Source organism: Prionailurus viverrinus, chromosome B2 (assembly GCF_022837055.1).
Source record: "Prionailurus viverrinus isolate Anna chromosome B2, UM_Priviv_1.0, whole genome shotgun sequence".
Lineage (NCBI taxonomy): Eukaryota > Metazoa > Chordata > Mammalia > Carnivora > Felidae > Prionailurus > Prionailurus viverrinus.
In genome coordinates, this window is record NC_062565.1 from 38,033,036 (window position 1) to 38,052,348 (window position 19,313).

Here is a 19,313-nt window from a genome sequence, read left to right on the forward strand (position 1 = left end):
TATTCATTTCTAGCTTTCTGGAAGCTCTATGGCATGCTCCATAATTTCTAAAAATCTCCATATCATTCCAAGACCACATCTGCAAACTCCTTTTTCCCCCCAAATTCTTTAAGTCCATGGAATTCATTTAAGTCTACAAATTAGAATTATTTGAAAAAGTAAGATCGACTCAAGTCTCCCTACCCATTGTGCCAGAATCCAGAGATCTGCCACTACCCTCTACATCTTCAATTGCCTTTTCTCTTACCTAGAATGTCCTCTTGCTGGTCAAGTATTGCCTATCATTTCTGACTGGGAAATGTATGTCCTCTTCCTCCTCCAAAATAAACCTACTCAAAATTAAATTACCTCCACGAATTCTCTTGGACGATTCACAAATGGCACTAGCTATTGTGTTCAAAAAGGACATTTAACATTTGTGCGTAGAGTAGAAGATCATTAATATTCAAACTCTGGAAAAATCCAAATGATGGATTTTTCCAAATGGATTTTTAAATGTTTAGCATTTTAAAAATTATGACATAATATGAATAAATTTGCTACAGGGGCAGAGAGGGGTGATGGTGTGATCTATCAGGCCTCAGATGAGTGTTTGGTGGGGCCAGCCCACTTTGCATGATGTAATTATAAAAGGTACACATTATAAAAGGTGACTCAAAAGTGACCCTGTCACACAATAGTGACTTCAAACTTTCTATACAAAAGGGGCTTGGAACAGCAACGTGGCTGTGGATGGTACTTGCAAAGGCTTTGGCAGAGCACTTTACATAATATAGCATCAAATCAAGAAAACACCACATGCCTACACTGAAGACTGAAATTCCTTCTCCTACAGCCCTCCAAGCCATTTACTGGCACTGGCTGGCCTACCACTCTCAGAAACTATTTCATAAGTTTAAAAATCTCATATTTCACTGCATAAGAATCATTTTCTACAAAGCAGGACATATTTGGAGGCTGACAGAAAATTTTGCAAAGCGATGGTATAGTGGCAAGAACTGGTGAACATCTTCAAAAGGCTGTTCAGTCATCTTCCCTTATGGATTCTGCAGATACACAACAACCAAGCCTGGTCCTCGATGATTTCAGAACACATATTCTTTTGCAGTTGTTGTTATACAGAGTCTTATTGGCAGATCAACAAGGATTCCCTGTGAATTGAAATGTTCACCTTTTTTTTTTTTCATTATTTCACAATAGGGTGTGTGTGGGAGGGGCAGTTATGTGTGTGTGTGTGTGTGTGTGTGTGTGTGTGTGTGTGTGTGGCTATTTTCGAGATTGAACATTTTGATTTTAGGGCCAAAAATTGATAAGTGAAAAATGGTTTTTGTGTTTACATAATATACTATTACGTTTTGGGTAAATTTTTTTCTTTTAGTCAATCTCATGTTTTCAATCAATTTTAAAGTAACTACACATAATATAGCCCACAATGATTTGAATAATCTCTTTAAATTACATATAACATTTTCTAGGATCCTTTGAATGCTTCGTTATCTCTTGCCATATCTTATAGTCCATTCCTATGTACCAAATTCTTTTTTTCAATGACTCTCCTATTTTGGGGTGAAATATCTCAACAGGAATTTCCACTACACTAGACTAGGTCTGGTGAAGAAAATCTCTTAGACTGAACAGAGTGTATAATGTATACTCTTGAGATTCTTTAAAATAAACCAGCAAAGAACAAAAACAGCACCACAGAAGCCGTAATCCAGATTTCCACTCCAATTCTCCTGGTCTGATAACACTTTCTAACCCGATAGCCTAACTGATTTCTTCCTCTGCTCATTTATTCTATCTGAATTGAAGACTGAAAATAATAACTTCTATGTGTTTTCTGGGCTACCCCAGCCTTCAGGTTAAAACTCACCCTTAAGTGATTCCCTAACCTTCCCAGCATTGGTTAAATGATTCCGTATCCAATTCCTCCCGTAGCACATGGGTTATGAGGAGGCCCACCACACCCTTGAGGTACACCAACCCAGCCTGGAAGGGAGAACTGACCAAACCGAGTGGTGGATCATGTGACACTAAAAACACCTGCCTTGATTCTTCCTGAGGCTGTTTCAGAACACAGTGTTTGGCAGCAAAATATCCCCAATTAGATAACCTTCAATTGGAATTAATAATTCTAAACTCCTTGTTTTTCTTTCTGATTTTTCTCTTTATAAGATACGTGGCTTTTAGAAAAGTAGTCAAAATCATTTTCTCTAGTTGCAGGATTTCTAGGCCCAGCATATTGTCAAGGTAGTTTTGTAAAAGAGAAAAATAGATCAGGCACATCAGTTTTGTGTAAAATTCAAAAGCAAGCTTTGGAGCAACCTGGAATATATAATAAGAATTTTCTAGCAAGTATGATTCACCTTTCTGATATCCTATTATATTTTATTATATATCTCTCCTAACAAGTCTGTGATCAATTTAATGTGTTTTTTTTTTTATTTTCACATCCTGTAAGATCTACTAGGGTGACTTAATTTTAGGAAAACTAAATGTCAGAATTAGGGATGGCTCTTTTTCTGCTGGATGTCAGAATTCAGAAGATTGCCTCTCTGCGGGTCACTTCTTCAGGATTTGACAAATGAAAGTCAAGTGCATTTATATCAAAAGCTAAGTATGTTAAAATTGGCCCATTTGCAAACTGAGAAGGAATTTTACCCACATCTTCAATCAGTTATGTCCAACTATCATCTCTGTTTATCATCCTTGAACGAGCTATCATCACATAATCACCAAAGTAAAGGTTTGCTCTCTGAACAATGGAAATTATATGACCCCAAATGTTGCCCCGGCCTCCTCCATTTTTTTTTTTACTTGACTGTGAGAAGAATCATAACAGAATTGATTCTTCAATGGTAACAAGTAACTTATTGCCGTTATCTAGCACATTTTTCACCTTTTACATTGAGTTTAACTTTTTTTTTTCTTTTTTCCTTTTAAAATTCAGCCTGGCTTAACAATTTCCACATGTGACCATACACAGAACTGGGCTAAAAAAAAAGTCTAATGATCTCATGAGTTGACAGCAGCTCAGAGGGTTTGTCTTTAGGGAAAACCTATTCTGAACACATTACACAGCTCAAGATTATAGGTAAGCTGAAAATACCCTTCACTATCCTCTGTACAGACAAGATCAGTACTGAACTCAGAACTCAGATATACTTTCGTATAATTTTATTCTTATGAAAGAAGTTTATCCCGTCAGATTGATGGTGATAACTCTCAATGCAATGTTTCAGGTCGGACATCAAGATCAATAACAGACAGGAATTCAGGGACAATGTCATTTACGGTAGAGATGCTGAAGGAAGAACTCTAAAAGCACAGAAAACTACTATTAGAAACATTATTTCTCTCTGCTTTATAGTCCAATCATATTTTTTTCCGTATTTTGAAGATTCTGCAGTTCTATGGCCATGAAGATCTCAGTTGCTGTCACAACTGGCAACACTCCAAATGGCATACCCCAACCTGGTAAAAGTACTTGTTGAAGGTTTTTGGTGGTTTGTAAGACCCCTGTCTCCTCCCTCCTAGCTGGAACCATTATAAGGATTGGATACAAAAGTTAGCTTGCCAGAAAAAAAAAAAAAAACCTATCAGCGAGAAATGCTGTAAGAATAGCTTCTGTGCTTAAAGCTACAGCCAAAATTGTCATCCTGCCAGTTTCCCCCTTGTGTATTCCTGACTTGTTAGATAAGCCAAAAGCAATCTGAGTTATTATCTCAGTTTCTTACAGAAATGTTGTTACTCAGGGGCTAATCCTAGGCCTCTTTCCTCTCTGTTCCATTTCCTCCCTTCTCTCTATTTTTGTTTTCTATACCACAGCAGAGACTCTGAGTCCTAAAAGCAGCATCTTCCCCAGACCCCTTTTAGCTGGCACCCAACTGGGAAGGGGGGGGGGATGCTCTGGCTTCTCCCCTCCTCAAGCCCTCCCATCTCCTGCCAGTGCCTCCACTGGCTGAGACTTGCCTACAGAGTGAAGCAGCTTCCTGGCGCTGCTGATCTCTCTCTCTAGCCAGCACTTTCTCTCCTCACTTTTTGCATCCTTCATTATTTTTCAGCCACATGTCTCCCTCTTTCCCCCCTCCTCATCTCCCTCCTCCCCTTCTTCCTCCTTCTTTTTTGCTTCCAATGGCACTTTCATCTTTACAATGGCTTTCTTTTTCTCTGCCATTTCTTCTCTGGTGTCCTCAAACTTGATTTTCATCTTCTGCTCTTGTAATCCCTTCTATATTTTGGAGCTATTTTTTTTTTTTAATAAAGACTATATCGAGGCAACACTTAAGACTGTGAAGAACACTTCCTCTGCCCCCTGATATAATCAGCATTCAAATATGGGTTACTTAGCCACCCCCCCACCGACCCCCCGTCGCCCTACTCCATATATATGGTAAGTCTTCAGCTGTTTTCTTTCTGACAATTTTATCTCTGAACATATCCGTCTTTTTCCTAAAGAACAGTCTGGGGCGGGGGGTGGGGGTGGGGGGCGTGCAGCATTCAAATCCAGTTTGTGCCCTGAATACTTTTACTTTATATCTGTTATGTTCTTAGCTCAAAGAACATATACATACTTTCCTCATCACCCCCCCCCCCCCCGCCCCCGAACAGGCCTGGGATGGTACATTTTGGTCACTAACTCCCTGAACTCCACTCACCACACACCATCTTTCTTGCCACGAGCTGAGACCGCTGCCCATAAAAATGACTTGTCTTACAGGTTCCGTCTTTGGATCCATCTTTCATAGTGTAGAACGAGTATCTATCTAATACTACCCCTTCCCCCATACTTCCCTGTGTTCTTAGACCTCATCGCTGTAACCAAAAGATCACTGGATTTGCATTGGAGAATTGTGACCCTTTCTTTAAGGGGAAACTCTATCCTAACTGAGGCTGGAGGATGAATGTGTTGGCTCTCAGCACCCTCCCTCCCCATAACTCAAATTTCATAATCTTTGGCAGTTTCTCTCATGGTTTGAGGTTATGGCTATTTCCTTGTTTCACTGAAGATGGCTTCTGTTTCCCTCTGTTTTTTATATTTTGTTGCTGTTGTTAGAGCATTTCAGTAACAGGGACTGGAGTAAAAATTTCTTTCTCTATGCTTAATCAGAAATGAGAATTTGAAAGATCAATAGAAACTCTGGAGCTAAATTTTTACAGCCAAAAAAAAAAATTGTGTTTCTCTAACCACAGATATAGAATAGGTATATTTTAACTTTCTAATAATGGCTGTATTATGCCACTTCATTTATTTTAATAAATAAATGTTTTAGATCTCAAAACTCATGGTTCATGCAATACCACTAATCAGGTTAGATGAGAGCAAAATGCAAACCATGATATAACAGAATCACTATTTTTAAGAAGTTATATATTCTTCCTATATCTCATATATAAAATATAAGGAGAGAGAAATGCCTGACATATATAAGTGCTCAAAATTGAAATTTCCTTCCTTCAGTAGATTAAGAAAAGAGATTAGAACTGTCAACACATCTGCTAAGTATTCTAGCTGCCTATTGAGACCTAATAATAAAAGATACTATTCTTATTGTAATAACAGCAGGGCCAACATGTATTTTGCGTGCTGTGTATTTTGTTCTTCCCAGGCTCAAAAATCTTGGAATAAACTTGTTAATTACATACAATTAATATATCTCTCTTTAAAACAATTTTTTTTTATTTGGGAAAGAGAGGGGGAGAGAAAGAGAGTACACGAGCATGGGAGAGGGGCAGAGAGAGAGAGAGAGAGAGAGAGAAAGAATTCTAAGCAGGCTCCACACTCAGTGTGGAGCTTGATGCAGGGCTTGATCCCACGACCCTGGGATCATGACCTGAGCTGAAATCAGGAGTCAGACACTTAACTGACTGAGCCACCCAGGCGCTCCTATTCAGTGTCGTTCTAATCGTCTTCTGGAATAGGATCCTGGAATACTAACTGCTACCCAAATCTTCTGGTTTCCCACACACACCACACAAGATCAAGGCTTAGTGTTGTTAACAAACACAGTCACATAGTAAAGCTGCTCTGTCCTTCCTGTGTTGTCCTTATGTTATTAGGTCACATGTCCAATGACAGTTGTTCCTACAGTTGGCATAAACCTACCAACTCCACTCATGCCCTGTCTCCCAGCTGTGTTTGCACTTCCACAGGGCCACACCGTCACTCCATAAGTTTGAGAATGTGCAAAGTCTAAGAAATTACAAAAACACATCAGCACAACTCAGATAAATCTTACTAGGTTTTTTATTTCAAGCAAAGAGTCAGGTAGAAAGAACTAATAGGTTGACAGACTGATTATTTGGAAAGTAACCTCTTCCAAAAGGTATGGAGTATCACAAATTTTAAAATGTCAAAGTTGGGGTGCCTGGGTGGCTCATCTGGTTAAATGTCTGATTTCCACTCAGGTCATGATCTCACAGCTCATGCTTTCGAGCCCTGCAACGGGCTCTGTGCTGACAGCTCAGAGCCTGGAGCCTGCTTCGGATTCTGTGTCTCCCTCTCTCTGCCCCTCCTCCACTCATGTGCTCGCTTGCTCTCTCTCAAAAATAAACATTTAAAAATTTTTTTTAGTAAAATAAAATGTCAAAATGTCTGGGATGTACTCTGGAGTCACCAACAGGCACAGTGTACCATAAGGCCATTTTTGATTCTGGGCTTGAGATTGTAGGTCTTCTCTCCAAATCTTCCTCTCCCCAGCAATGTGACCAAATGATTAATTAATGACTGGCCAACTAGTTGCCAGGTGCTGAAAGAACAGAGTTGAATAGGACAATAGTCTTATCTTTAAATAAGTAATTGCTAGCCAAAAATTTTAGGGTATTTCCAAATGTCACTTAACTTAGTTTTTACTATAACCCTGGAAAGTAGGTATCATTATGCCCATCGTACAGGTTAGAAGTGTGGTTCACACTGGGTCAGTGACTCGGCCAAGGACATACACCTCTCAAGGTGGAGCCAAAAGCAGAATAGATCATCTCCAAAGCTCGTGCTCTTCACCTCTGCCTGGCAGGAATGCATAGTGATGGTGAGGAAGCCACAGAGTGGCCATCAACACTGACGGGAAGAACTCACCTGATGGTTCACTCAGGAAAGGAAGACAGGTGGGAAGAAAGCACACCACCCACCAAAAGGACCCTGGACTCTCCCAATGTTAGCACAAAGTGTTCTGTTCTCACCAAAGGTCCCCTTCAACCAGTTTCATAACCAGTGCTATCTACTAGCTAAAGCATATTATTCCTCTTGAACTTGTCAAGGTCAAGAACTACACCTGGTATCAATCATATGAGAAATTATATTCTAGGTTATCTGGACACTGGATCAGTTTTCCAGGGTTGCCATAACAAAGTATAACAAACCGGGGGGCTTAAATACCAGAAATTTATCATCTCACAGTCCTTAAGGCTAGAAATCCAAAATGAAGGTGTTGGTTCTTCCCTCTGAGGGCTGTGAGGGAGGGATCTGTTCCAAGCCTCTCTCCTTGGCTTATAGATGAACATTTTTGTGTTCATATAGCATTTCTATGTATATGTATCTGTCTCCAAATTTCCTCATTTTATAAGGACACCAGTCATATGGGATTAGGGCTCACTTTGACCTCATTTTAACTTGGTGGCTTCTATAAAGACTCTACTTCTTAATTAAGAAGGTCACATTCTGAGGTACTGAGGGGTTAGGACTTCAACCTATGAATGAGGAGGGGGAAAGACACAATTTAACCCATAACAGACATTACTATGAAGTTTTGGTAGAAGACACCCCAGTGTCTTTGGAGAAGACACTATTCTCTTCTCCAAACTGGCTTGTAAAAGAGGCTTGTGTAAGTCTAGTGATTCACTCTGAGCAGCACTACAATTCCTTAAAATGAATATTTAAATTGACCTTTTACCAATGGAAACTATTTCTAGAGGGAGGATTCAAAATGAACCCTGATTTTGTTAATTCAGGATAGCCTTTTCCAAGATTCAGGTAAAATTCCCATGCCCCAGAAATCTCCGATAAGATCCACCCCAACCTGATGATGACCGTCCCTTTCCATGTGAATGTGTGAATAATGAAGTAGATGCTACTGGGCATCAAATTTCAATTCAAAAAAACAAAACACTTTCTAATATGTAGGATTATTTATCAGTGAGCTATTGCATCTCTAAGCATGGCATCCAAAGCAGAAACCATAAAATAAAAAATTGACTTAGCTATATTAAAGGAAAGAAAGTACAATGAAAAGAAAATCTATAAAATTTTAAAATATTTGCTAAATGCATGACAAAAACAAAAATTTTTATCTTTAATGTTCATTCAGTCAATAATTATTTACTGAGCACCTACTATATGTCAGGCTTTGTTTCTAGGTATGACAGATATGAACAAGACCAAGTCCCAGCCCTCATGCATTCAACAAATCAACCAGACCTACCCTAACACTGCTAGAGAAAAACAATTAGAAGACATAAACAAAAACAGAAATGCAAATGGTAAATAAATTACAACAATTTTTTTGCCTCCCAAATTAGCGGAACTTTCAAATTTTGTGGTACTGAATATGTGCAGGGTGCAGAATATGGATGTGCTCAAAAACTTCTCTGTGAGTGGGTTTCAATCAGCATGTTAATGAAAAACCAAACTGCCTTCATGTTTAGCCAAAGCACATTTAAAATGCTAAAATGGCAAATGATGTATCCAGTAAAAGACTGGTATCCAAAATATATAAAGAATTGATACAACTCAACACTGCAAAAACAAATAACCTAGTTAAAAAATGGTCAGAAGACAGGAGCAGACATTTCGCCAAAGAAGATATTCAGATTGGCCAACAGACACATGAAAGATGCCCAACATCACTCCTCATCAGGGAAATACAAATCAAAAACCACAATGAGATACTACCTTACACCTGTCAGAATAGTTAAAATCAACAACACAAGAAACAACAGGTATTGGCAAGGATGTGGAGAAAGAGGAACCCTCTCGCACTGCTGGTGCGAATGCAAACTGGTGCAGCCACTGTGGAACACAGTACAGGGGTTCCTCAAAAAGTTAAAAATAGAATTACAATATCAACCAGTAATTGCACTACTGGGTATTTACCCCCAAATACAAAAACACTAATTCAAAGGGATAAGACACGCACCCCTATGTTTACTGCAGCATTATTTACAATAGTCAAACCTATGGTGAGATCTCAAATGTCCACTGACTGAGGAATGGATGAAGATGTGGTATATACACACAATGGAATATTACTCAGCCCTAAAAGAGGATGAAATCTTGCCATCTGCAATGACATGGATGGAACTTAGAGTGTATTATGCTAAGTGAAATAAGTTAGTCAGATAAAGACAAATACCATATGATCACATTCAAATGTGAAATTTAAGAAACAAAACAAATGAGCAAAGGGGAAAAAAAAAAAAGAAAGAGACAAACGAAGAAACAAACTTAACTATAGAGAAGAATTTGATGGTTACCAGAGGGGAGGTGAGTGTGGTGATGGATGAAACAGGTGATGGGGATTAAGGAGTGCACTTGTCATATCAGCACTGGGTGATGTATGGAGGTGTTGAATCACTATATTGTACACCTGAAACTAATATAACACTGTGGTAACTATAATGGAATCAAAATTTAATTTAATTTAATTTATTTTATTTAATTTAACTTAATTTAATTTAAAAAATTTAGATTTGTAGGTTTTGCATTCATTAAGCATTTCTGCAGGTGCTTACTGTGGGCCAGGCACTGGTCAAGGTGCTAGGGACCCAAAGATGAAGAAAATCCAGAAAGATCCTGGCCCTGAAAGGGCTTACTCTAGACAGAGAGACAAATGTAATTTTTTAAAATACCATTTCGTACATGTTCTAACCAAAAGGAATAAAATGAAATGCTAAAATGCATATTCCTGGGCTCCACCACATAAGTTCTGAATCCATCGATCAGAAGTGGGATCCAGGAAACTGTCTCTTTACTATCACAGGATATTCTAATGCAAGATACCCTCAGGCCACACTTGGGCACAGAGTGTTCTAGACCATGGGTGGGTCTAAGCAAAGGGTCCCAGCCACAGGACACTGCAGGGCCTCACAGTCGAATGTAGAATGTCTTGGTCAATTAGATTTGATTAATTGAGAGAAACATTTCAATGATAAGACAGAGAAGTATCAAGTCATGTTTGCTACCGGTGGGCTTTGACCCTGGGTCACACACAGTTGAGCTCTTACAATTTATTCTCTTTGGCACAGCAATTCAACTGTTTTAAAAAACTTACCCTGAGGACATAATCAGGTTTTATTCAAAGCATTAGTAGGATCACAGAAATTATTGAAGATTTCTGAATGAATAAGAAGAGGATGAAACTACTCTTAATTGCTTTTCCTCAGAATGCTGGCTCTGGGTAGAAAACACTAAAAGGAAGAGAGCTCCACTTTGTGTCCCACATATTCAGACTGTTTTGCAAATGTTTTCTGGTTACCATGGCAACTTCTGGACAGCTCTATGTAAATGGGAAATTGGGGACCTCATTTTTTAAAAACCGATTAGTATGTTCTTTTTATCCTGGTTAGCTCGTTCTGTGCTGACAAATTACATTCTGACAGCTAGGCTGTAATCTAAAACATACTTTATTAGAGGCTCTAAATAATAAAGTATTTCCAGGGATTGATAGTTAGTCTTCATTTATACTCTGATGTATTTATTTGCTTTCAATGAATTCAAGAGATAAACTGAAGTGCTATATACTTGGTATACTTCTTAAGTAACTCAGAAATATATCCTCCCTTGAAAAATTTGACATGTTATTGACATGATTATTGTAATCGTGAAATGTAATATATGGAAAGAGCACAAGCTTCTGAATCAGTCATCTCGCAGCTGAACCCTGGCTCTGCCACTTGCTAGTTATGCGACTTTGGGCAAGTAGTTCAACTCTTTGAGCCTCAGTTTCCACTTACAAAATAAGAATCAAAAATAATATCGAGAGAGAGAGAGAGAGAGGTGCATAGAAAATCTCTGCAACAATGCCAAGTCTATTGAGCAGGTTCTCAATATAACATGGTAGCTACTACCAAAGAAAAAAATCAAAAGCAAGCAGAGAAACATCCAAAAACCTGTTAGACTTGGTTTAAAAGAAATTGGGCTTTACAAAGAAAAAAATGAACAAAAAAATAATGTACAACCAGCATTATTAGGATTGAAACTTATCAGGTTTTAGCTATTTATGATACTATCATTAGATGCTCAGTAGTAATAGGAAAAGACGGTTGGAATTCTGTGAGGTGGTAGAACACGACAGATACTTTGGCACAAAGAAGCTTAAACTCCTCAAAACTTTACAAAACAATAGTGTGAAAGTATGCACCCAGCTAAAGTTAACACATAACTTTGAAATATCAAATGACCAAGCTTTTAAGCTAATAGAGGTCATAGAGAACCATGGTCAGGAGCCCTCCATGATCCATTCAAGACGAGGAAATATAATTTGTGAGGGCAAGGCCTAGGTTTCTCTAGGGATGAGTCACCTCTGGAGGAAGGTTAGCATTGAGGCAGGGACAGGTTTCTCTACTTGTTTTCTAATAGCATTTATGAGTCCACTTTTCTCTCTTTCATATTCCACTGGTGGCCAGGACTCAGCTCTACCCTGCATCTCTAGGTTTGCTCTTTATTAAACTATGTATAGAAAAGGATCTTTAGTTGGGCATGCTGAATCTTCTGCCATTATACTCCCTAATTCTTAATCTGCTTTATTTCTTAATCTTCAATTATCATGACAAATAAGAACATCATGGATGATCACATGAGCAATTACTGTTGAAGCAAAACACAAATGCAGAACAATGGAAAGCCAAACAAGATATTCAGAAATTAAGAACTACATAAAACTTTCTTTTACTGGAAATAATAATTCCAGGGTTCTCAAATCCGTGTTTCATGTCATACGTAAGTTCAACTTATATAAATTAGTCTACTGAAAAGCAATCACGCAGAACTGGTAAAAAACAACAGAAGTAAGGGCCCAAAACAATAACAGATATCAGCAACATGAGTTGGTACATTCTGGAGAGTAGAAATGGGGCAGAGAAAAAAGTCACTTGATAGGGATTTTCTCAGACTAGTTATCCCCACCAGCTTAATATCTTCACCTACTTTACCTCTGTTATCAGAGACAAGGTAAAACACAGAACTCTGGGAGCATGGTTTAAAAAGGAAAGTGCCAAGGTTATGCAATGGGGAAAAGACAGTCTCTTCTTCAATAAATGGTGCTGGGAAAACTGGACAGTACACACAAAAGGATAAAACTGGACACCTTTCTTACACCATACACAAAAATAAACTCAAAAAGGATTACAGACCTAAATGTGAGACCTGAAACCATAAAACTCCTAAAAGAAAACACAGGCAGTAATCTCTTGGACATTGCCCTTAGCAACATATTTATGGATATGTCTTCTCAGGCCAGAGAAACAAAAGCAAAAATAAACTATTGGGACTACACCAAAATAAAAAAGCTTTTGCACAGCAAAAGAAACCATCAACAAAACAAAAAGGGAATCTAGTGAATTGGAGAAGATATTTGTAAATGATAAATCTGATAAGAGATTAATATCTAAAATATATAAATAACCTATACAAGTCAACACCAAAAAACCCAAATAATCTGATTAAAAAATAAGCAGACAACCTGAACATATTTTTAAATAAGACATCCAGATGGCCAATAAACATGAAAAAATGCTCAACATCACTAATCACCAGGGAAATGGAAATCAAAATCACAATGAGATATCAACTCATACTAGCCAGAATAGCTAGTATTAAAAAGACAAGAAATAACAAGTGTTAGCAAGGATATGGGGAAAAGGGAACCTTCACGCACTATTGGTGGGAACATAAATTGGTGCAGCCACTGTGAAAAACAATATGGAGGTTCCTTGAAAAATTCTAAACAGGATTACCATATGATCCAGTAATTCCACTACTGAGTATTTCCCTAAAGAACATGAAAACACTAATTCAAAAAGATACATGTTTCCTGCAGCATTATTTATAACAGCCAAGATATGGAAGCAACCCAAATGTCCACCAGAAGATGAATGGATGAAGAAGGCGTGGTATACACAAGCAATGGAATATCACTCAAGTCATTAAAAAGAATGAGATTTTGCCACTTGCGACAACATGGATGGACCTAGAGGGGATCATGCTAAGCGAAATAAGTCAGACAGAGAAAGACAAATACTATGTGATCTCACTTATATGTGGAAAATAAAACACAAAACAAACAAAACCAGACTCTTAAATACGGACAACAAAGTGGTGGTTGCCAGAGAGGACATAGATGGAGGATGGACAATGTAGACAGAGGGGATTAAGAGGCATAAACTTAGAGTTATAAAATAAGTAAGTGACGGAGATGAAAAGTACAGCATAGAGAATAGCACTGTGGTAACATTGCTTGGTGACAATGGTGACTATACTTATTGAGGCAAGCCCTGAATATTGTATAGACTTGGCAAATCACTGTGTTGTACACCTGAAACTAATATAACACTGGATGTTACTTATACTTCAGTTAAAAACAAAACCAAAAACAGAAGTGCCAGTGATAGCAGCAAGCTGTTCATTTGGGGAACTGTTCCCACACCACTACGGCCACTCCATTGCTTTACTGCAGCGTCGCTGAATGACAGCTTTGCGACTCTCTGTCTCTGGCCAGTAACTGGTTAAGGTCAGGGCCTCTGACCAAGCATAGTCAGTCCTGGCTCCTGCCTAGGGGTCCCAGGTGAAATACAGGCACCCATTTGTACAGGTGCAAATGTGTGATTAACAATAAATAAGTTTTAGTGTGAATATATCCAAAATATTGCACTGAGGCTTACACTACACACCATAGCAGTGTTTGTGACACTGCCAACAAGAGCTGTAAATACACAGAGCACTTCTCATGTCCAGTGGATTGTTCTAAATGCCTTATAAGTAACAATTCCCTAAATACATGGATATGAAAACAATATACCAACACATGGATGATCTGAGGTTAGGAATAATGAACTGTGCATTTTTAAATTTCAAAAATGATGCAAAAATTCCTATAATTAAAATATTTCATGAGTTTTCATCGATTATCTGCAAACTAATTTGCATCAGATTGAAAACATAAAAGTGAAAAAAGCCGAGATTTCAGTTGCTGCCCATTAACTACCTGAATGACCTTAGGAAAGTCTCCTCAATTCTCTGAATCTAAGTTTTCTTTCTCTCTTTTCTTTTCTTTTTTTGAATCTGGTCTTTTTTTTTTTTTTAACCTATACCATGAGATTTGGATGAGATTATTTTTAAGGTCATTACTGCCCCTAAAATTCTATTGTATCTCATAATACGGAAAAAGCAGCTCACGGAGGAAAGTCCATTACCTCTGCAATCATTCTGTTGGTATCTCCTAAGAAAAGCAGATTCAGAGCTTCCTCCTCTGTCGCTGCCTGATGGAGAGACAGGTTTTTCAGGTGAATATTCTGGTCAGGGTCCTCAAACACTGTCACTTTCCTAGGGAAATGGGAGGCAACAAAAACAAGATACTTTGAGAATCAAAAGAACGTTTAGTCTTCTTATGGGTTTATTTTTAAAAAGCTGTATAGTACTACGTCTTGAACTTACAAAATCAAACGATACGCAAGACACCAGGCAGTACTGGATCCACATCAAACACTGACATTCCCTTGACAGTGTTATTAAATAGTTCGGGGGCTGAAAAGTATATCACAAGCTCCTGATTTAAAGCCATCTGTCTTTGCAATCATCAGATCACTAAATCATACGTATTTTTACTAAATTAAAAATGCAAACAGATAACCTTCTACCTATATATCAGTAAAGTTGGCCCTATTATTTTTTCTATGTCATAATTCAGTTTCTTACATAGGGAATGCACTAATTCTTCTTCTCCTAATTTTTCCCCTTTGTTCAATTTTATATCACTTTCAATTTACATGACCTTTCAAACTGGTTAGCTCATCAATTTAAACACGATGGAGACTGATGGAGACTGAAGTGTCTGTCATCTCTCCAGGAGTTATTACCTTGTCTAGTTTTCTTAACAAGGTGAGTTTTAAAATTCTCAAGAAGTCTTATAATAGTTTTAGTTTGTCATTATTTTCATGTCCATCAAATGTGTTTCTTGATCCTTTTTTTTTTTTTAAACAACACACCTTTTCATTCCATTACATCCTTACAGTCAAAGCTTTAGGTCTGGAATTACGTTCATCTATTACAACTGCCTTCATGGGATGCCAACACCATTTCCTCCCCAAGTGAATCTTAACCCTGTTTCCAGAGTTGGCTTATCAATACTCTCCTTGGAGTCCTTTTAGGGCTTTCTGCAACTGAATGCAATGTGAACTCCTTATACTCTGCTTCAAAGGCCTACAGATTCAAGCAATAAAATTACTAGAGAGATTTCCCTTCTGTCTCTTGAATTTTGCCTTTTTGATTTTTTTTTCAAGAATTGTTAAGTAAAGAAAATCTTATAATTCACAAGAATTGCCATAAAGTATCTCTGCGTATCTGCACTCGTTGAAGGCATTTGGAATTGAAGGTAGTAAGTAAAGGCTGGCACCATCTAGCGTTACTGGTGATGTGTTTTTACTTGGACATGTGTCACTTGCCTATTTATAATAACATATTTAGAATACCTTAAAAATGAAGATTTTGCAAATATAATTTTTCATCCTTCCCTTTTGGGAAGGAGGTTATCTGGGCTTTCATATGTAATTTGTGGGTACTTAAAATACTAATTGCCGGAAGAAAATGTAACTCTACCAGCACATCTGTGACCAATATGTCACTAATAATGTACTCTGTTGCCAAGTTTTGGACTCCTTTTTGTCTCCTTCAACAATACCAACTAAGATGGAAAAAGATCTTTTCCCTTAATGAAAACAAGTGTATTTTATTTCTTTTTCAACAAGACTCATAAGTGAGCTTATTAAAAATGCTTAAGAGTTCAAAAATGCTTGGAAAACATGAAGGCATTTTTAAGTGAAATGGATGAATTCTATCTCTTTTTAGGAACACTCTTTATTCCTTAAACTTCATAGCCACCCTGATCTTCTAGGGTGCTTGAGAAGATTTAGCTAAAGTCAATCACTAGGGACACAGAAGTCAGAATTCTTCCTGAAGCCAAATATTCTGGGGCCTCCGGGTGCAAGAAATTAAGTAACATTGGAAGGAAGATAAAAACGCGAAACAAGTGACGAGATGGTACATTAAAAGTGAAAATCGAAGAGTTCTTTGTCAACATGAAGATAAAAACAAATCCCCCAACTCTGAGGCACAGTCATCTGTGATACACACTGCAGGGCCAAGCCAGATACAGCACGACCTCGTGCACGTGCAGAAAAGGGAGAGGGACGAAGAGCAGGAACTTATTCAAAGAGGAGGACGCTCACACTCACTGGGCACCAAAAGCATGCCCACATTGTTTCACTTAACCCAGTTGTTCTTACCCTGACCACACATAGGAACAACCTGTAGAACTAAAAGAAAACAGCAAATGCTGGTGCCAGGTCCCATCCTAAAAGGTTTTGATTTCAGTGTGCTGGGGGCCCGGTCCAGGTATCGGAGTTCGTAAAAGCTCCAGGTGATTCTAGTGTGTGGTCAAGGCGGAAAGCCATTGACTTCATCTTGAATAATCCTACAAGGTAGATATGTGGGGTGGAGATTTCTGGTTTCTTTATCTCTACTTCCCACCCAGTTCCACCAGGTGCCCAAAGGGGAAAGTTACTCATTTCACTGGTTGCAGCTGAAGTTCCTCTTGCGCTACATCTACTAATAGGCAAGGTCACTGTGAATTTTAAAAAGCTAGTCTTTTCACGGGAAGTTTCTTGCCCACCTCCCTGACCTCCCATGCTGCTGATGGGTAAGCTAAGCCACTCATCAGCCACAACAATAACTTAACTGGGGAGTATTATCTACCTAAACTCCCATCCCATAGGCCTTACAACATTGCCAAATCAAAAAACCCAAGTGCTGGTAGGGACTCAACATACATACATCTCTCACCATTACTTCACTGGAATAAGAAATGCAGAAAACAAGCAAGGTTGGAATTCTGAAAGTGTTCATTTGTTAGACAGCCTAAATGGGTCACTGATTTGGGATTGTATTTACACAGAATAGAAGCATAAGACAGGAAGTGCTTGTGAAATGTCATCAGAGGCATTTGGCTAAGCTACTTTTTTCTTCTAAATCATTCAGAGCCTTTGATCTCCAGCGTGGCTACTTCAGAATTATCACACTTCCATATTTACTTCCAGGTGCTTGGCCAGCTTTGTCACTTTGATCAAAATGGCAATTTGCATGTGCCCCCCGTTTTTCTGTACAGAACTGTCAGCTGTCTTTTGTGACCCATCACTATGCATCTCTCTCATGCTTTTCTGATATTATGTTTTCCTCACAACTCTCTGATTTCTTGCCCATGGAGATTTTGAACAGTAAATAAAATAGCAGGTTGGTGTCCAATTTAGTTTGGCTTCTTTCATGGTTCTCTCTCGACTTAGGGCTCATCTGCGGCCACCCTATAAAAGGCTCTATCTCTGGCATCCTTCTGGAATCTTCTGTGGTGCAACTTGCTCTCTCCAGTCAGGATCTCCTTTGCCAGTTCTTCTCCTCAGATTCTTTCCCGGTTTCTGCCCAATCCCTCGGGCATGAGGCTTTGTATTTTCCTTCATAGCCCTGCCTGCCCTCACTGAAAATCCCTTTTGCACTCAGTCTGACAGGCAACGAGTCCACTCAGCCCCACCCACTCTCATGCCTTTGCTCACAGAAGCCCAGCCTGAGCCATGCCCTGGGAACTTACTCCTGCCTAGGTGGACTAATCAGGGAGTGAGAATGTTTTAGACTTTGCTGCTAGTAGAATGCATTTTCAAAGCTGGAGGAAATAAGAACCATTAGCAAAAGTTTCTCATCAAGTTGCTTCCTTCCTCGGCCTTTTCTTTCTCTCTCTCACAAATCAATAGCTATTCCCTGAATCCTTAGTCTGCCACTCAATTCTGACTATAATTTTCATGGGCCTGAAAGAGGGCTTAATTAGAGTTTCTTAAATAAACATCCTAATTCCAAGATGGAAACCCCCCAAACTATTTATTTGATTCTTTTTGAAAGGGCCTGTGAATAGTTTTCCCTACAAAATGTTTCTAAAATGTTTAGATTTCAAGCAAAAAGTCACTGATAGCCTTAACTTGGACACCTAAGTGGAAAAGTTCTGCTAAGTATACTCGGCCTGCTTAATGATGGGGAAGAAGCAGGCTTTGTGTTTTCTCTGTAAACAGAGAATCTTTTCCATTTGGCTAAGTAGTTGGAATTTGTAGGCTTTTTCTAACTGGCTGGAAGACAGAGGAAGAGTAATAGCCAAGCTCTTGTTCTCAATAATGGGAGCCATCAATGAAAGAACCGTCCCCTCTCCACACCCTACCTCCACAACATTCCAATACCACCAACTTGCTGAACAGGAACTTTCCAGGAGTTACTGCAATGAATCTGGCTTCTCATTTTCACTTTGCAAACAAGTGTTGCCATGGTGATTTCTATGTTTTCCTACTTGCAAATCCACCATGTGACTGTGCAGGCCATGCACTGTACAATGGTACCGTGTTCAAGAGGGTGCAATTCACATCATGAGTCTATGTATTTATCATGAAAAATGTCTGTCAGAGGGCAATGAAGCATCTTCTAACAAAATTAGCATATTATAACAATTTTCCAACAGATGGCAGGGTGCCTTTTAATAATTCACATGAAGATGCTATCCCGAAAAGAAGCAGCCCTGTCTAGTTAGTGACCTTAACTTACAGAAACATCGATAGCAGGCAGGCCTCATGAAAATGGAAGGGGATCCAGTCAGGGTCTTCTAAATAAATGGATATGTTTCACATGTTGTAAACATAGTTATACTGTTCATTTTAATGAAGAGACTACTCTCTAGTTCAATGGTTTTCAACCTCCCTTTTTCCCCCCACCCCAATACACATTCTCAGAAGCTCTTTATGGCAAAGATTTGAGAAAAACAGAAGATGCACATTTTTAGGAAACATATGTAAGGGGAGTGGTCCTTCCTGCATTTAAACAATTTTAAATTGATTGATTATAAATCCAGAAGATTTCATCTGTTATAAAATAGTTGCTACATAAAATAGTTGAAACATATCTCTGGAGAAAGTTTCAGAAACATTCAATTCATTTTTGCATAGGTCTTAACCTAGGCAGAATGGGCTAAAAGTAATTGATATTTCTTATATTTAATCATTATTAAGACATTTTGAAAATTTTT

At 38.5% G+C, this 19,313-nt stretch overlaps 1 protein-coding gene across 5 annotated transcripts in view; it reads right to left on the reverse strand.

Moving 5' to 3' along the window:
* Nucleotides 1-19,313, reverse strand: part of KIF6 (kinesin family member 6) — a 386,512-nt gene that overhangs the window by 266,255 nt on the left and 100,944 nt on the right. For all 5 annotated transcript variants that reach the window (XM_047860796.1, XM_047860795.1, XM_047860799.1 and 2 more), the window contains one exon: nucleotides 14,404-14,533. In XM_047860796.1, coding sequence (XP_047716752.1) covers nucleotides 14,404-14,533 — 130 coding nt within the window. The remainder of the gene's footprint in view (nucleotides 1-14,403; nucleotides 14,534-19,313) is intronic.